Raw genomic sequence first — 17,289 nt, forward strand, 5'->3', positions numbered from 1 at the left:
CAGCTGTGACATAAAAGCCCGTCTGAAGTTATCAAAAGGGCTACCTCTTTCACAGTTAGAACTGCTAGACACATGGGCTCAGTAAGAGTATGTATCGGGCTTAGACAGGCTCCTTGCTTGGGTAAAAGGATATAGATCCTTCCATACAGTCATTAAACTATAATAGAATTTCAGTATATTTCGAATCCCTCTTGAGTATGTATCGGCTCATGCGCATCTCAATCACAACACGCAATCAACTGTACACCACATACCCATATGCCACAACATTTATCAAACAACAATATCAATGCTACAACATTTCTCAAACATCAATACCTGTATACGGTAAAATCGGAGGGTCCAATTTTCCATCATTACATACCTCGTAAGCACATTTTCAAAGGATCGAGGCTATGGTCGAGATTCATCCCCGAAGGCTACCGATGCCCCACCTTGGGGCAATATAGATCAGCGATTATGGTGAAAAAGTGGGAAGTTCCCAAGGCGCGCAACTAGAGCTGACAAAGTCTGTCTGGCTAGTCTAAGTCCGCATCAGAGCATTAACTGGCTGCACCAGCTCCATATCTTTGTAATAAATGCATTTGTACTATGTTGAGATTCCCCCTCATATATAAAGGGGATCTTTGTCATTTTGTAGACATTTGTTCCTCAACATTGAATACACAAGAACATTCTCTCTGCTCTCTAACATATTCTCTTGATCTCATTACTTGCATTTATTACTTATATTCATTGCGTTCCATTTATTGTTCTTCATTTATTGCCTATTATTGGCCATAAAGAGCCATCATTGATCTTATTATAGTTGTTAGTCACCCATCAGCTACCCTCGGCGAGACATCAGATTCGACCCCGAGGCCCCGAATAAGCAGGCTCGAGGCCCCAATTGTCAGCCATTCGGTTCGATTATCACATCGTCTCTAAGCTATAATCTTGCTCTTTAATCTTTTACTTAGCATCCATCGCCTAACAACTAACATAAAAATAGATCACGTATTTTTAGAACCACGAAATCAAATTTAATTGTTATTACCATTTTCACGGTAAACAATTTGGCGCCCATCGTGGGGCTAAAAATAATAGTGATTATTTTCTTGCTGGTTTAACTACATAATGCAGGTTACCTTTCACACTTTTTCTTGTCCAAGATCTTTGATTTCAGGTCGAAATGTCTAACTCAGTAAACAACAATCTTGAAGACCATGGAAAGAATGGTATGGATGTTCCAGGTGTTGGTGTACTACCACAAAACCCTGAGAATGCACAAAAACCAATTCCCATGGACGCTCACGCGATGCCCAACACGTCGATATAAGCTCCCACACTAACAGGAGCGTACATCAAGGAAATCAACAAGAAGTCCAAAAAAACCCAGCTCGGGAGGAATAGGAGGTCATCCTTCATGTTATTTTTGAGATATTTCAGGCAAAACAGCTGGCAATCGCTCAGCTATAGAGCCACCAAAAAACCCTAAGTTCAGCAGCCTCGGGAATAGCCCCTCGGACCGAACAGGTACCAAAAAGATCAAGCAACAGCGGGTCGGCAGCCGACCCCACCATAGTAAAGATGCTCGAGGACCTCACAAAGAGGATCAAGTCGGGCGAGAAAAAGATAGAAGCCAACGACAAGAAGGTCGAGACCTACAATTCCAAGGTCGACCAAATTCTGGGCGCACCCCCAATCCTGAAAGATGTGGATTCAAAGAAGTTCGTACAGAAATCGTTCCTACAGGAAGAGGCTCCTAAACCCATTCCAAAGAAGTTCAGAATGCCACACCTTCCAAAGTACAACGGAACCTCAGACCCCAATGAAGGCGTTACTACTTACACTTGCGCAGTGAAGGGCAATGACCTAAAGGACAACGAGATCGAGTCCGTCCTACTAAAAAAGTTCGGAGAAACGCTTTCAAAGGGGCAATGATGTGGTATCACAACCTGTCCCCTAACTCAATAGATTCATTTACCATGCTGGTAGATTATTTCATAAAGGCACATGCTGGTGCCATCAAAGTAGCTACAAGGAAATCTTACGTCTTCAAAATAAAGCAAAGAGAGAATGAGATGCTGCGAGAGTTCGTGTCTCACTTTCAAATGGAACGAATGACTACCACCAGTCTCCGACAATTGGGCAGTACATGCCTCACTCAAGGTTTGAATGAACGAAGCTCGATGGTTTCGAAACAACTAAAACAGAATTTGGTTGAATACCCTACCGTGACTTGGTCGGACGTTCACAACTGATACTAGTAAAAGATCAGGTCGAAGACGATCAATTAGGAGCCCCTCTGGCTCGGTATACCCAAGCAGGCTTCTGGCAAAGGAGCCAAAGCCAAACAAATAAAGGTACTAGCCATACACCGAAGATAGGAGAAATCCCCTGAGGCGTAATATGCCCCGGAATGATCGAAGAATGGACCGAAGGTAGAACCCTCGGGGAATCGGCAGTAGAGCCAGGTTCGATAGGCACACAGGGTCGATAGAGGCACCCCGCCCGTCGGAATACAACTTCAACATCGATATTTCAGATATCGTGTTCGCCATCAGTAAAATAAGAGACACCAGGTGGCCAAGGCCAGTACAATCAGATCCTTCGCAAAGAAATCATAACTTAGTGTGAAAATTTCACAACTCGCATGGCCACAGGACTGAGGATTGCCACCAGCTCCGGGAAGAAGTAGCTCGACTACTCAGCAAAAGGTCACCTCCGAGAATTCCTCAACGACCGGGCCAAAAATCAGTTCTGGGAAAGAGAGGCGACCAAGAAGAATGAAACAAATGAGCCACAACATGTCATCCACATGATCTTGGGAGGCATCAATGCCCCACAAGAACCCATGATCAGAAGAGCCAAAATATCCATTACTAGAGGAAAGCGAACTCGGGGTTACATACCAGAGGATGCTCTCACATTCAGTGACGAGGACATCGAGACCTTGTCTCAGCCTCACAACAACGCACTGGTAATATCTTTCCTTGTAAATACATTTCAAATTAAATATGTACTTGTGGATCCAGGTAGCTCGGCCAACATTATCAGGTTGAAGGTGGTAGAGCAGCTCGCACTGCTTGACCAAATTGTGCCCACCTCTCGAGTCCTCAACGGATTCAATATGGCGAGCAAAAAAAGGTAAGGGGAAATCACCCTCCCAGTCAACATGGCTGACACAACCCAAAATGCCAAATTCCATATCATCGAAGGAGATATGAGATACAATGCCTTACTCGGAAAGCCATGGATAAACTGTATGAGAGCAGTACCATCAACCCTTCATCAAATGATGAAGGTCTCAACAAAGGACGGAATAAAAACTGTGTACGGGGAACAACATGCAGCAAGGGAGATGTTCGCAGTACACGATGTGGCGCCGACACCAGTACCTCCACCTTTGAAGGAGCCAAAGGATAAGCAAACACTAAAATAGTGATAACAAGCTACCCCTGACTAAACAAAACAAAGGACTGTACCGAGTCCTCATAACAAGCGATTGAATCATATCGAGATCCGAAGCACCGTTAGCACTAAGTTATGGCCATCTCCCTTTTTCAGTTACATTTTATACTAACCTGAATGCAGGTATCCGATTGAAACAGCCGAAGCGCTTCCCAACTCGAAGGCATTAGGTTTTAAAAGCATACGTTGCACTCTTTTCCTTCGACCGGGTTTTTATCCCAAGAAGGGTTTTACCAGCAAGGGTTTTAACGAGGTAACATCTATATGCTACCTAAGGAAGACCCAACAAGTATTCAAGGCTTCTTTTGCAATCAACTTCAAATATTGTGGGGCATCCCCCCCGGAAGGTCACCTACTCGGAGAAGCCAAGATGCACTAAATGGGGCCTCGGAGAAGCTAAGATGCACTAAGTGGGGTCTCGATAGGAAAATAATGTACCGGGACAAACGGTCGAATAAACCGTGTCCGCATAGAACAACCGAGCCCATAACAACAAAAACTTGTATACTTGTACCAAGTAATCAAAGAACACTCTCCCCTTCATCAAAGCATTTCACATTTCAAGGAAGCTCGGTATTTTTCGCAAAAAACGGCCCTAGAGCCAAAAAATGTCCCGAATACTCGGGGACTGGCGTCAATAACTCAAAGCTATTTGACCCCCGGGTCGGAGCTTCAAACTCATAAGCCCTCAATGAGGCAACATCAAGATCACAAAACGGCTCCAGAGCCAAAATCGTCCCGAACACTCGGGGACTAGCGTCGAAAACTCAAGGCCACATGACCTCCGGGTTGGAAACCCCGAAATCGTAAGCCCTTAATGAGGCAATACCAAGTTTACAAGTAATGGCTCCCGAGCCAAGAAACCCTCGATGACTCGGGGACTGCCGCCAATCGCCACCCCCATCAACTTATCAATACCCAAGGCCACAAAAAAACGTGCGGGCAGCCTCCGCCTTATAAGACCTGTATAAGGCAATCACAATATATGTAAGACCCCAAGCAAGGCATGAACCACACTTGTACCAAGTGACAATATCTGTAAAACCTCAAGCAAGGCATGAACCACACTTGTACCAAGTGAAAATATCTGTAAAACCTCAAGCAAGGCATGAACTACACTTGTACCAAGTGACAATATCTGTAAGACCTCAAGCAAGGCATGAACCATACTTGTACCAAGTAGATAAAACTGTAAGACCTCAAAGGCATGTAAAACTCGTAAGACCTTACTAAAGGCATAAATCTGATCTTAAAGTTAAGGCTATATATCAAACTTGTAAGACTCCTAAAAAGGTATACCCTCGATATAGACGCCGAAACTACTTCACTCAGGGATTGAAAGGCTCCGGCCAAATACAAATGACTACGGTCATAAGGTTGTACCAGCCAAACTAACGCTACTCGGGGACGCCTGACCGTCGCTATAAAATCACAGGCCTTCAATTACTTCAAAAATACTTAGAAAAGAACCGGTTAAACAGGCTACCCTCGACATAGGCAAAAGAGCTTCGACCATGTCAGCTCCCAACTATAGGCTTCGAGATACTCAGTCACCGAGCCAAACCTCCCGAGGTGCTCGATCATCACCATATATCGACTCACAATCGAGGTTTCTATCGAACCGTCGAAGAGTGAGGCAAACACAATCTCAAAAATTCCTTATCGAGGGAAAAATAAAGCCTATATAAGAGGTCGTACCTATCACACCTCCGTTTTCTACCCCGAGAGGGGGTATAGGGAGTTTTTTCAGTTAAAGTGACAATAATTAAAACGGAACTATTTATTCAAATTTGGAGTCGCCACTTGGGATAATTTATGGTGCCCCAAGTCACCCGTTTAAAATCTCGAATCGAGGAAGTTGGACTCTGTTTTACAGTTAGCGAAACACAGAAATCCGAGTAAGGAATTCTATTAACTCGAGAGAATGTGTTAGGCATTTCCGGGTTCCGTAGTTTTAGCACGGTCGGTCAACTATTATTATTGGCCTATTTATGTGATTTTAAAATATTTTTGAAACCTATGTGCATTTTATCCCTTTTAAACCGCTTTTAGTAATCCACGATTGTCATACAGCTAATTATCTGATTACACATTGCGAATCATGTCACAGGAATTGTACCCACAATCTATAACATGTTTATTTTATTAACAAGATTGAATTGTGGCCGGGTCACATAAATGTACCCCCGGATTCTAGAATTGTGTATCACAACTACGTCACGGGAGTCGTACCCGTAGCTATGATACTTTATTTAACCAACGCGCCTAAAGCAAACTACGAGAGTTCAAAGCATTTTTCTACACTAGTTAAGTTATTGATATGAGGGCCATAGACTATGTGATTGGATGGCACACTTCAATTTATTTCAAAAAGATTTGTGCTCAAATTAGAGCGAATTACAAGTATTCATACTTAAAAATTAATTTGAAATTAGGTATCACAACCACGCCATGGGAACCATACTCATAGTTGTGATGATTTAATTACGTGCCTAAAGCAAACTACGAGGTTCATGAGTTGTTCATTTCCTAAATCTGGGATTATTGCGTTGTCCAAGGTTATAAAAATTAACATAACAAAAATATAAGATTTCACTACTTTTGGAGTTAACTTTCATGGAGCGATCTTTATCAATTAGGAAAAAGAAATAACTTATATCTAAGTCCAACTACAATTCGTAAAATAGGAATTAGAACTTCATGATCCCACTTAACAAATGCGCTAATTTATTTGAACCAATTCTCGAAACCAAATGCAACAAAAACGGCACATAGAACATAGGTGAATTACTAATTAACAGGATACTATTCTCGTTATTAGCCTTAAAGTTTGAAAAGCCAGATTCTATTCACGAGCTTGGATATTGAAGCAGAAGGTCGTGACAATCCAAAAGATAAGCTGGAAATTTATTTTAATACGTTTCGCTTTCGAGCACTACCCACTAAAACAACAACTACTAAATCCATACCAAGTTGCCTTAAATTAACGAATTCCAGTTTAGAAACAGAGTTTCGCATCTTCCTTTAGTTGGAAAAGATCCGAATTTGACATACTCAAAATTAAAAGCTGACCGCGTGGCAGATTGCAAGAATTTTGAATGTATTGTATGAGGTAAAGAGGAAAGAGAGTAAGGAGACAGAAGCCCTTTTTAGAAGAAGGAAAAAAAAACGAAGGTTGAGCGTTAGCGAAATATCCAAAGCAGAATGCACAAAAAATTCTCATATATTGCATTTCTTTTTCCTCAGTCTTTGTCAGTGTTTGCAAATGAAACAGTGAGAGAGCTCAATACAAAATTCAGTTAGAGCTTCAATTATGCAGCCCCAAATTCGAACAGATCCAAACAATATGCTTCACTTGTTTACTATCACTTTAGTTATTGCCTATTTGGTGTAACTGGAATGAAACAATCCTAAGTCTTTTAAACCCAAGTTCATATCATGCTGAAAATCTATACCAAACAAATAAAATAGAGCTGGACCTGAAATTGCTTTCCTTGAATATATAATAAGCTAACCAAGAGAAGTAAAAAAACCAAAATCTAGAGAAACCTAATGATTTCAATGAAATTCATGCTGGAAAATGACGAAGAAGATCAGATCTACTTTTCTCTTTTTAAAATAAAAATAAAAATAAATAAGATGAAAGCTAGCCATAAGAACACATATTGAATCTTATTCAAACACCAAGCAATCCACCAGAAAAAGATTGAATCGAAACTAAAAAACCTCAATCGTGTAGGTTAAACCTCAAGGAACCAATAAACTTACAACAAACACTACTAATCTATATTAGCAATTCAGAAGATAAAAATAGAAGAAGAAAATGAACCTGCTTAACAGCTCTTCCTCTAACGTGACATAGATTTCCAACAATTACAACGGCAAAAGAAATATCGCCGCTACAAGTAAACTCACAGCCATTGAAACTCGGACGGAGACCAACAAACCTAGTCCTCAAACAGCACCAGTCGAACCACAAGAACAGCAAGAAATCTCAGGCAAACTCCATTTTTATAACCCAGAACCTCCGAATTTGAAACAGAAACAGAAAGGAAAAAAAACAACAGAATTTTTTTTGTATTTTTATGTCATTCAAGAACTAGAATCGAAATTTTTTACTAGAGAAGAAAACCCCCTGATTTCCGAACCCTAGCTTCCTTCTCCAAAAAATCCTCCCTCAGTCTCTGAGATAACCCACTATATGTACTCCCCTCTCGAAGCTTCTATGCTTCCTCCCCAAGAAATCTCCGAAATCTATACACAAATCCAAAAAACAAAACCACCACAAATCTCACATAGAACAAAACCCGGACAAATGAAAGGCGTGGATATAATTTCTCGCATCCAACCGCTCCCATTTACCCGAGATTCGTCCCAAGAAATTAAAAGTGCGTGAGAAGGGTAAAGCTGAAAATATTCTATCAGAGACGGTTATGCCACGTTGGAGAGAGATGAAAGGAAGGGACCATGTGCGATGAGTTTAGGGGATGAACTCGTCTGAAACTCAGATGAGTTTGGGCGAGCTTGGGCGAGGCAGGATCGGAGCTGGGGGTGGGCGACGTTTCTGTGTTTGTCTCTAGTTTAGGGTTTTGTTTTGGGGAAGTGTTATAATAGGGATTATATATGAATGGGAAATGGATCGATCTGATGGGGCGGGTCACAGGAGATGTGGGCTGGCGGGTTGGGGCATGGGCTAGGGATGAAGGGCTGAGCGGATTTGGGATTAAATTGGGCTCAAAGATTTGATCATGGCCCAATTTCTGGATTTAACAAAGCTACCCTTTTATTTTATTCTTTTTCTTGATTTTTAACCTACTAATTTTAGAACTAAAAGCTAAAAATGTAACAATAGCCAATATTTTGATTTTATATTTAATAATGCAATTAATTAACAACTTAAACCTAAAAATGCAATGCATGAAATTTGGACATTTTTAAAGTATTTCCCATGATTTTTTAAAATATTAAATATGCATCAAATTGTAACTAAATACCAACAATTACTATAAATTCCTAAAATACTCAAAAGAAAAAATTCATTTGTGATTTTTGTAGGAATATTATTATTCGGGCAAAAATCACGTGCTCACAGTACCAACCCAATGCGTAATAGCCATTGTCGCCAGCCCATACAAAAGGTCATACCAACCCAACGCGTATGAGCCTAAGGGCCAGCATTAAATTCAAAAACTTGAGGGTCGAATGAGCTCGAGTCGATACCAGACTCAAAGACTAAACCAAAACAGTTAACTAAATATATCTAAGAGCAAAATCATAAGAGCTCAAACGCCGGTTTATACTTAAAGGTCGTACCGACCAAGCGCGTAAGAGCCTATAGGTCAGCCCAATGAGCCCCAGGGCCATACCATGAGTTTGAGGATTCCTTTTAACTCGACGACCAGTTCATCTGGTTAAAAGCAAGGCAAAGGGAAATGCGTGAACAACAAAATCACGAGGCTTCCTTTTATACATATATGTGAGGGAATACAAGCTTCATTTACAAAGTTCTTTGAAAGCACTCTACACAAAACAAGAAAGGCCTATTCTAATCTGCATCCCCCTCGGGGACTATGGTCTGTCAACCTCTTTCTCGCCATTTTCGGCATCAGACAGAAGGAACTTAGCCTCATATTCTTCTGCCTTTGCCTGATTTATCTCTTCCGAGATATTGAAGCCCTTGGCATGAATCTCCTCGAGGGTTTCCCTCCGAGATTTGCACCTCGCGTACTCTTTATTCCTACTGTCCTAGTCAAGAGCCCTCCTTAGCTCAGCACAAGCATCGACAGCATCCTTCAAATAGGCAGCCACTTTCTTATTAACCTTGGCTCTGATTATTTCGGCTTCAGCCCGAGCATCCGCAACTTCGGCCTTCATCTTCAGGAGCTCAGACTCGAGTCTTGGAATCATGTCCATTTGGACCAAGCTATTCTCGTGAGATTGTGAAGTTGCACTTCGAGGGCGGAAGCCTTGGCCAAAGCATCTCTCTTAGCCGATATCTGGGTGTCCACCCCAGCCCTTAGTTCATCACGCTCGCGCTTGGCTTGACCAATTTCGTTCCTAAGGCATTCAAGGTCTTCTGTCTTTTTCTGCAACTGAAGTAAAAGAAACATTAGCCTCAAAAAATAGAAGAAGAAACACACACTCCCTTTAAGCAGAAGTTACATGCTCCTCGAGGTAGCTTTCGTAGTTCAAACTGCGACTCGCCTCATACCGCAAGTATGCCAACTCGTCTTCCCTTTCATCGCAAAGAAGACTGAGGGATTTTTCCCCATCTACGGCTTTTCGCAACCTGGCCTCACGGCAAAGCAGCTCAAATTTGAGCTTGTTAAAAGCCTGTAGGAGAGAAACGTGATAAGAGAGCAAAAATTGCAAAAACTATAAAACAAATGCAATCAGCCAAAACTCACAACGGAGTAGAGCCGCTGAGCTCCCTCGAAAGGCAAATGCACATTTGCTAGCCCGGCATTGTCAACCCCAACAGAACCACTCCTAGTTAGTATACGGTCATCCGACATATGTGGCCCCTGGCTTTGAACTCCCTTCGAAGTACCTTCGGCGGGAGAAGAAGTCGGCGGCAGGGATCCCTCATTCCTCGAAGTACCTTCGACGGAGAAGGAAGATGGCGGCAGAGGAGGGACAGTTTTTTCTAGAGCCGGAGGTCTCAGGTGCTGAAAATTCGGTTGATACGCCCTCTCTGAGCCTCCGGGTTGGGCGTGTCTTTCTATAATCATCATCTCCCTACAAAGACCTTTTCTACTTAATGTTATTATCATCATTCCTCGGTCCTAAAGCCGAGGGTCTTTCTCACTCTCCTAGAGGGCACAGCCTCGCTTTAAAGGACCCCAATGCCTACGATAACAGAGTTGGTACGCAGAAAGAAAAAGTGCCCTTCCAAGAAAAGGGGGGAGCAAACCACAGAGCACGTACCATGGTGTTTTGCCTCCTACCTATCCTTAGACAAAGCTCTCCACTTACGCTCATTGTAGGTTGAGTAGGTCGCCAACTTTCGAGACCAATATGGTAAATAGGCTACCTCGCACGGCATCCATGAAGTAGTTGTAGAAAAGGACAGGAAGGCGCATTTACGAGGCCCACCTTCGCCACGAGCAAAACTACGAAGGTACGAGTGTACCACTTACGTGTAAAATTCCATTCCTTAGGAGATGGCAGAAACTCCACAGGAATAATATCGACAGTCTGTACCCGGACGAATTGGCTCATCCACCCATGATCTCCGTCTTCTTCATCATCAACAACGAAAAGTGTGATGGATCGGCATCGTAGGGTTAGTAGACCTCGATGGTGAAAAGGCCGGTACAACCTGATAAGATGACTAAGAGTGAATTCAAGACCTACTTCTTCCGCAAAGAACTTCATCATAGATACTATCTGCCAAAATGATGGGTGAATTTGCGCCAAGGTAACTTGTTACTTTCGACAGAAGTCAAGCACAACCCTATCAAGGGGCCCATCGTAAAAGGGTACATGTACACGTTCAAAAACCCCTCGACATGGTCCATGATGCTCTCCTCCGGGGAAGGTACCCACAATACTACCTTTTTCCCCCATCCACAGTCCTTCCTCGTCGACTCAAGGTGCTCCTCTCCTATTGAAGAAACAAACTTCGGGGAATCCTCCCAATGACCTTGAACGTTGAGAGCCTTTTCTGATAGAAGATCCTCCCTCGAAACAAAATGCCCAAAGGTGGAACTCCCTTCTCCTGCCGAGTGGACCCCGACGTAGCAGCCATGATTGTGGTAAAACTAGAGAATTGGAGCGGGAATTTTAGCAAGGGCGTCAAAATTGAAATAATGGAGGACCTAACATAGGAAAGGAGAACTCTATAAAAGAGGATAACTACTAAGAATAGCGAAATCTTCAAAAGGGCGAAGACAACCCCATATATGGAAAAAGCGGTGACTATCCGCCTGCCTTAAAAGCCAATTAAAAATACTGGCTAAAGCTTTTAACACTTTAGGAAGATGTGCCGGCAGGATCGCCTTGGTCATTTCGTAACCATGTCATACACTTGATGCCGCCATACAATGTTTTGGGGTTAGAGACCCCCGTATCAACCAAGCCTCAAGATGGTACCCGATCTCGAGGGCCTCCGTCAAAAATAAGAAAGGCTCTAAGGAGCCATCAATATCATCACAAGATTCGAGATGGTACCCAATCTCGAGGACCTCTGTCAATAAGGAGCCATCAATATCATCACAGGCCTCGAGATGGTACCCGATCTCGAGGACCTCCGTCAAAAAGAAGAAAGGCTCTAAGGAGCCATCAATATCTTTGCAGGCCTCGAGATGGTACCCGATCTCGAGGACCTCCACCAATAAGAAGATAGGCTCCAGGAAGCCAATGACATCATTACACGTCCCGAGATGGTACCCGATCTCGAGGACCTCCACCAAGAAGAAGATAGGCTCCAGGAAGACAATGACATCATTATACGTCCCAAGATGGTACCTGATATCGAGGACCTCCACCAAGAAGAAGATATGCTCCAAGGAGCCATTGATATCATCCTAAGCCTCGAGATGGTACCCGATCTCAAGGTCCTCTGTCCAGAAGAAGATAGGCTCTAAAGAGCCATTCATATCATTACGAGACTCGAGATGGTACCCGATCTCGAGGACCTCTCTTAAAAAGAAAATACGCTCTATAAACCTACTCATATGGGCTTGGCCTCGAGGTACCATCTAAACCCAAGTAAGCCCTCATCCAGGATCTATCTGGAAAGCCTTAAGGCTATCTACACTGAGTTCAAAACAAGTTTCCAGGTAGTCCGAGCTTGAGCGAACCCCCACTCGAGGATTGCTCCCGAAAGCCTAAAGGCTATCTTTATTCTCAGGCATTCGAGAAAATACCCCCATTGAGGACTATTGCGGGGTCTAAAAGGCTAAGTCTCGTACTAAAAATTCGAAGCCATACTCTCATTCAACTCGAAGTCGGGATCCCAACGACCCGAGTTTATCAATCCAATCCGGGCTCGGTCCAAGGAACGACAAAGGGTTCTATGGGGAATCGTGTTAATCAATCAAGAGCCTAAAAAAATACTTGCACCCGAGCTCGATATTTTCACCAATCGGTGGAGTCATGCATTCAGTTTCTTCACAAATGCAGATAAAAGGAAATATAACATAATCAGAGACAAATCGAAGAAATATCCTAGTAATAATAAACTGTGATTACAAAAGCCCACGATGGGTCCTTACATATGATTACAAAAGCCCACAAGGGGTCCTTGCACAGAAACAAAGAAGCAAAAAGTACATATAAAATAAAAGTCAAGAGTCTAATCTAATCTTAGGGGTGCATCCTCGGCGGCAGCATCTTCGAGCACAATCTCCTCAAGGGCCTCATCTCGATCTTCCAAAATGGCATCTTCAAGGGAGAAGATGAAGAAGAGGAAAGTGATGAAGATGAAGCAGAAAATGGTGAAGAAGAAGAAGAAGGAAAAGATGAAGGAGTGGAGAGGTATGAAGAAGTTGTTGGGTGAAAAATCTGGCGAGCATGGGTCTTGCCAGCACTACTATTGTAAAACCACTTCTTTAAACGTTACACCAGTGTGGGATACAACAGTTATCGGCAGGCACAATCAGTGCGTTTTTGGGAGCTGGACCGGCTGCGGTATTATTGCTTTGGAGAATAAGAATTGGCAGTGCATTGAATGATTCTGGAAAGATGAACCAACGGGATGCCTCGGTTATCACAAAGGCTTACGTCATGAGTATGACATCATCGTGGAAAGTTCGAAGAGATGGATATCAAAGTTGTTTCTTATTGTTCCACTCTAAGAAACGTAGGGACTATCTGTATACGGTAAAATTGGAGGGTCCAATTTTCCGTCATTACGATGCCTTGTAAGCACGTTTTCAAAGGCTCGAGGCTATGGTCGAGATTCATCCCCGAGGGCTACCGACGCCCGACCTCGGGGCAGTATAGATCAACAGTTATAGTAAAAAAGTGGGAAGTTCCCAAGGCGCATAGCTAGAGCTGACAAAGTCTGTCTGGCTAGTCTAAGCCCGCATTAGAGCATTAACTGGCCGCACCAGCTCCATATCTTTGTAATAAATGCATTTGTATTATGTTGGGATTCCCCCTCATATATAAATGGGATCCTTGTCATTTTGTAGACATTTGTTTCTCAACATTGAATACACAAGAACATTCGACCTACCCCGATTATCCTCATGTCCAGAAAAAGCAAAAAAAGTTCAAAACCGATATCAGTGACAAGATCAAAGAAGAGGTCACAAAACAGTTTAAAGTGGGGGTGATCCGAGTGGTCCGATACACCACATGGTTGGTTAATGTAGTTCATGTGCCAAAGAAAGACGAGAAGACTCGAGTGTGTGTTGACTACAGAGATCTGAACAAAGCAAGTCCTAAGGACAACTTCCCTTTGCCGAAAATCCACATCCTTGTTGATAACTGCGCCAAACATGAGATACAGTCTTTCATGGATTGTTATGCAGGATATCACCAAGTGTTGATGGATGAAGAGGATGCAGAAAAGACAGTTTTCACTACACCCTGAGGCACCTACTGTTACAGGGTCATGCCGTTTGGTTTGAAGAATGTCGGGGCAACTTACATGGGGCCATGACTGCCATTTTTCATGACACAATGCACCAAGAGATAGATGTGTATGTGGACGATGTGATCATCAAATCCAAGACCCAGGACGAGCATGTTCGGGACATGAGAAAATTCTTTGAGCGACTTCATAAATATGATTTGAAGCTAAATCCGGCCAAATGTGCATTTGGGGTTCCGTCTGGAAAACTCCTGGGATTTATAGTCAGTCGGAGGGGCATCGAGTTAGACCCAACAAAGATAAAGTCTATTAGAGATTTGTCTCCTCCAAGAACCAAGAAAGAGGTTATGAGCCTGCTGGGAAGGTTGAACTACATTAGCCGATTCATTGCTCAATTGACTTCCACATGCGAACCCATCTTCAAGCTATTAAAGAAAGAAGCAGCAATTAAATGGATAGATGAGGGTAAAGAAGCTTTTGACAAAATCAAAGAATATCCATCGAACCCGCAAGTCTTGGTCCCACCTGAACCAGGGAGGCCTCTATTCTTGTATGTGACAGTCTCTGTGTCCTCGGGCGACACGATGTGACAGGAAAGAGAGAGCAGGCCATTTACTATTTGAGCAAGAAGTTTACCAGTTATGAAGCCAAGTACACTTTGTTGGAAAGAACTTGTTGCACTTTAACTTGGGTTGCTCAGAAGCTTAGACACTACTTGTTGGCCTACACCACTTACCTCATTACCAGGTTGGACCCTTTGAAGTACATATTCCAGAAGCCGATGCCCACAGGGAGGTTAGCAAAATGGCAAATCCTACTCACTGAATTTGACATAGTCTATGTCACTCGCACGACAATGAAAGCCCAGGCTCTAGCAGATCACCTAACTGAAAACCCTGTTGATGACGAATATCAACCTCTGAGTACTTACTTCCCGGATGAAGAGGTAAATTTAGTTGAGATAACATCAAAAGATGCCAATGCTTGGAAAATGTTCTCTGATGGAGTTGTGAACGCAAAAGGCATTGGAATTGGGGCAATTTTGATCTCACCCACCGGTCAGTATTATCCAGCCATAGCCCGGCTTCGGTTTTTTTTGCACAAACAACACTGCCGAGTATGAAGCCTGCATTATGGGTATGAATATGACAATTGACCAAGATGTGGAAAAGTTATTGATCATGGGAGATTCAGATTTGATTATCCGACAAGCTCAGGGAGAATGGCAAACTCGAGATGTCAAGCTTATTCCTTACAGGCAACATGTGAAAGATCTTAGCAAGCATTCCAAGTCAATTGAGTTTAGGTACATTCCTTGTTTTTACAATGAGTTAGCCGATGTACTCACTACTTTGGCCTCGATGCTGCCATACCCAGGCAATGCCCACATCAACCCGTTAGAAATCCAAGTCCGGGAAAGGCACGGTTACTGCAATACGGTTGAGGCAGAATTGAATGTTCAACCATGGTATCATGATATCAAAAGATTTCTAAAAATGAAAGAATATCCCGAGCAAGCCAGTGGAGACCAAAAGAGGACCATTAGATGGCTCGCAAGCGGTTTTTTCTTGAGCGGTGAGGTCTTATACAAAAGGACTCCAGATCTCAACTTGTTAAGATGTGTTGACGCTGAAGAGGCCGTAAGAATCATGTATGAAATGCACGCAGGAGTGTGTGGACCCCATATGAACGGTATGTTTTGGAAAAAAAGATCCTTCGAGCAGGTTATTACTGGATGACTATGGAAAAAGATTATTTCAGCTTCATCCGGAAATGTCATCAGTGTCAGGTGCACGGTGACCTAATTCATGCACCGCCAACGAAAATGCATCTCATGTTAGCACCTTGGTCGTTTGTTGCATGGGGTATGGACGTCATTAGGCCGATCGAGCCAAAATCTTCAAATGGGCATAGATTCATATTGGTCATTATCGACTACTTCACAAAGTGGGTTGAGGCAATTACTCTCAAATATGTCACCAAGAAAGTTGTGGTAGACTTCGTGCATTCCAATCTCATCTGTCGTTTTGGTATTCCTACAACTATCATAATAGATAATGCTGCAAACCTGAATAGTCACCTGATGAGAGAGATATGTGAGCAGTTTAAGATCACGCATCAAAATTCTACTCCATATCGGCCCAATGCCAATGGTGTCGTCGAAGCAGCAAATAAGGACATTAAAAAGATTCTGAGAAAGATGATCTAAAGTTTAAGGAAGTGGCATGAAAAGTAGCCATTTGCATTGTTGGGATATGGCACTACTGTGCGCACATCAGACAGAGCAACTCCGTATCTTTTGGTTTATGGCACTAAAGTCGTAATACCCATAGAGGTTGAAATTCTATCCCTTCGGATCATTGTTGAAACTGAAATTGAAGATAGTGAGTGGGTTAACCCTGATCGATGAAAAACAAATGGTCGCAGTCTGCCACGGGCAGTTGTATCAACAAAGTATGGCCCGTGCCTACAACAAGAAAGTGTGACCTAGAAACTTTGAAGTGGGGCAGCTCGTATTGAGACGTATTCTCCCCCATCATCAGGAAGAAAAAGGAAAGTTTGCTCCTAACTAGAAAGGACCATACATTATCAAAAAATTGTTGCCAAAAAGGGCGTTATACATGGGAGACATCGAAGGGAATGACCCCGAAACAATTGTAAATGCAGACGCAATCAAAAGGTACTATGTCTAATCCTTCTGCAGCAACAGCATTACCCGATTGGGATGACAAAGGCTTTCATTCTTGCTACCCCAAACACTCCAATCCTTTTCTAACCCTTTGAGCCGGTTACCTTCCTTTCATTACCCTCGTTGGAACTTGAAGATGTTTGGAAAAAAATCATCATCATCAAAAAAAAAGAAAAAAAAAAGAAAACAAAAACAACAAAACAAAATGTTTCCCTGAACTACGTTCGACTTGATTCCGAAATGATGCATAGGCAGCCTTTCTCTGGGGTTCAGTCACACCAAAACAAAAATCCAATTTCTTTCAAAAATGAAACTGGGCAGATATTATAATGGTTCGGCAATAATCCCGCCTGAACGGTTCCAAAGTTGTAAGTTGATCCAAATTTTTTTACACAAACTTTGTTCAAGTCTTTCCGATCAATCAGTGAAAGGTTTTCAAAATCAGAGAACGCTGCTGTTTGGATCCGATGCAATCAAGATGAGAGAAATAAAATGAGAGAGTCTTATTGGTGAAAACCTACGGGCACCGTAAGGCGATGGTGAGCAGAGAAACTGAAAAATAAGAGAGTCTTATTATTGAAAACTCGTAAAGAGCACTATAAGG

The 17,289-nt window shown here is 42.7% G+C and overlaps 1 protein-coding gene across 1 annotated transcript; it reads left to right on the top strand.

Annotated features, from left to right (window-relative positions):
- The first annotated feature begins 15,141 nt into the window (after positions 1-15,141).
- Positions 15,142-15,735, top strand: LOC138883220 (uncharacterized). The gene has a single exon (XM_070163890.1). It carries the CDS (start codon positions 15,142-15,144, stop codon positions 15,733-15,735), a length of 594 nt encoding a protein of 197 aa, XP_070019991.1.
- Positions 15,736-17,289: the final 1,554 nt, after the last annotated feature.

Source organism: Nicotiana sylvestris, chromosome 12 (assembly GCF_000393655.2).
Source record: "Nicotiana sylvestris chromosome 12, ASM39365v2, whole genome shotgun sequence".
Lineage (NCBI taxonomy): Eukaryota > Viridiplantae > Streptophyta > Magnoliopsida > Solanales > Solanaceae > Nicotiana > Nicotiana sylvestris.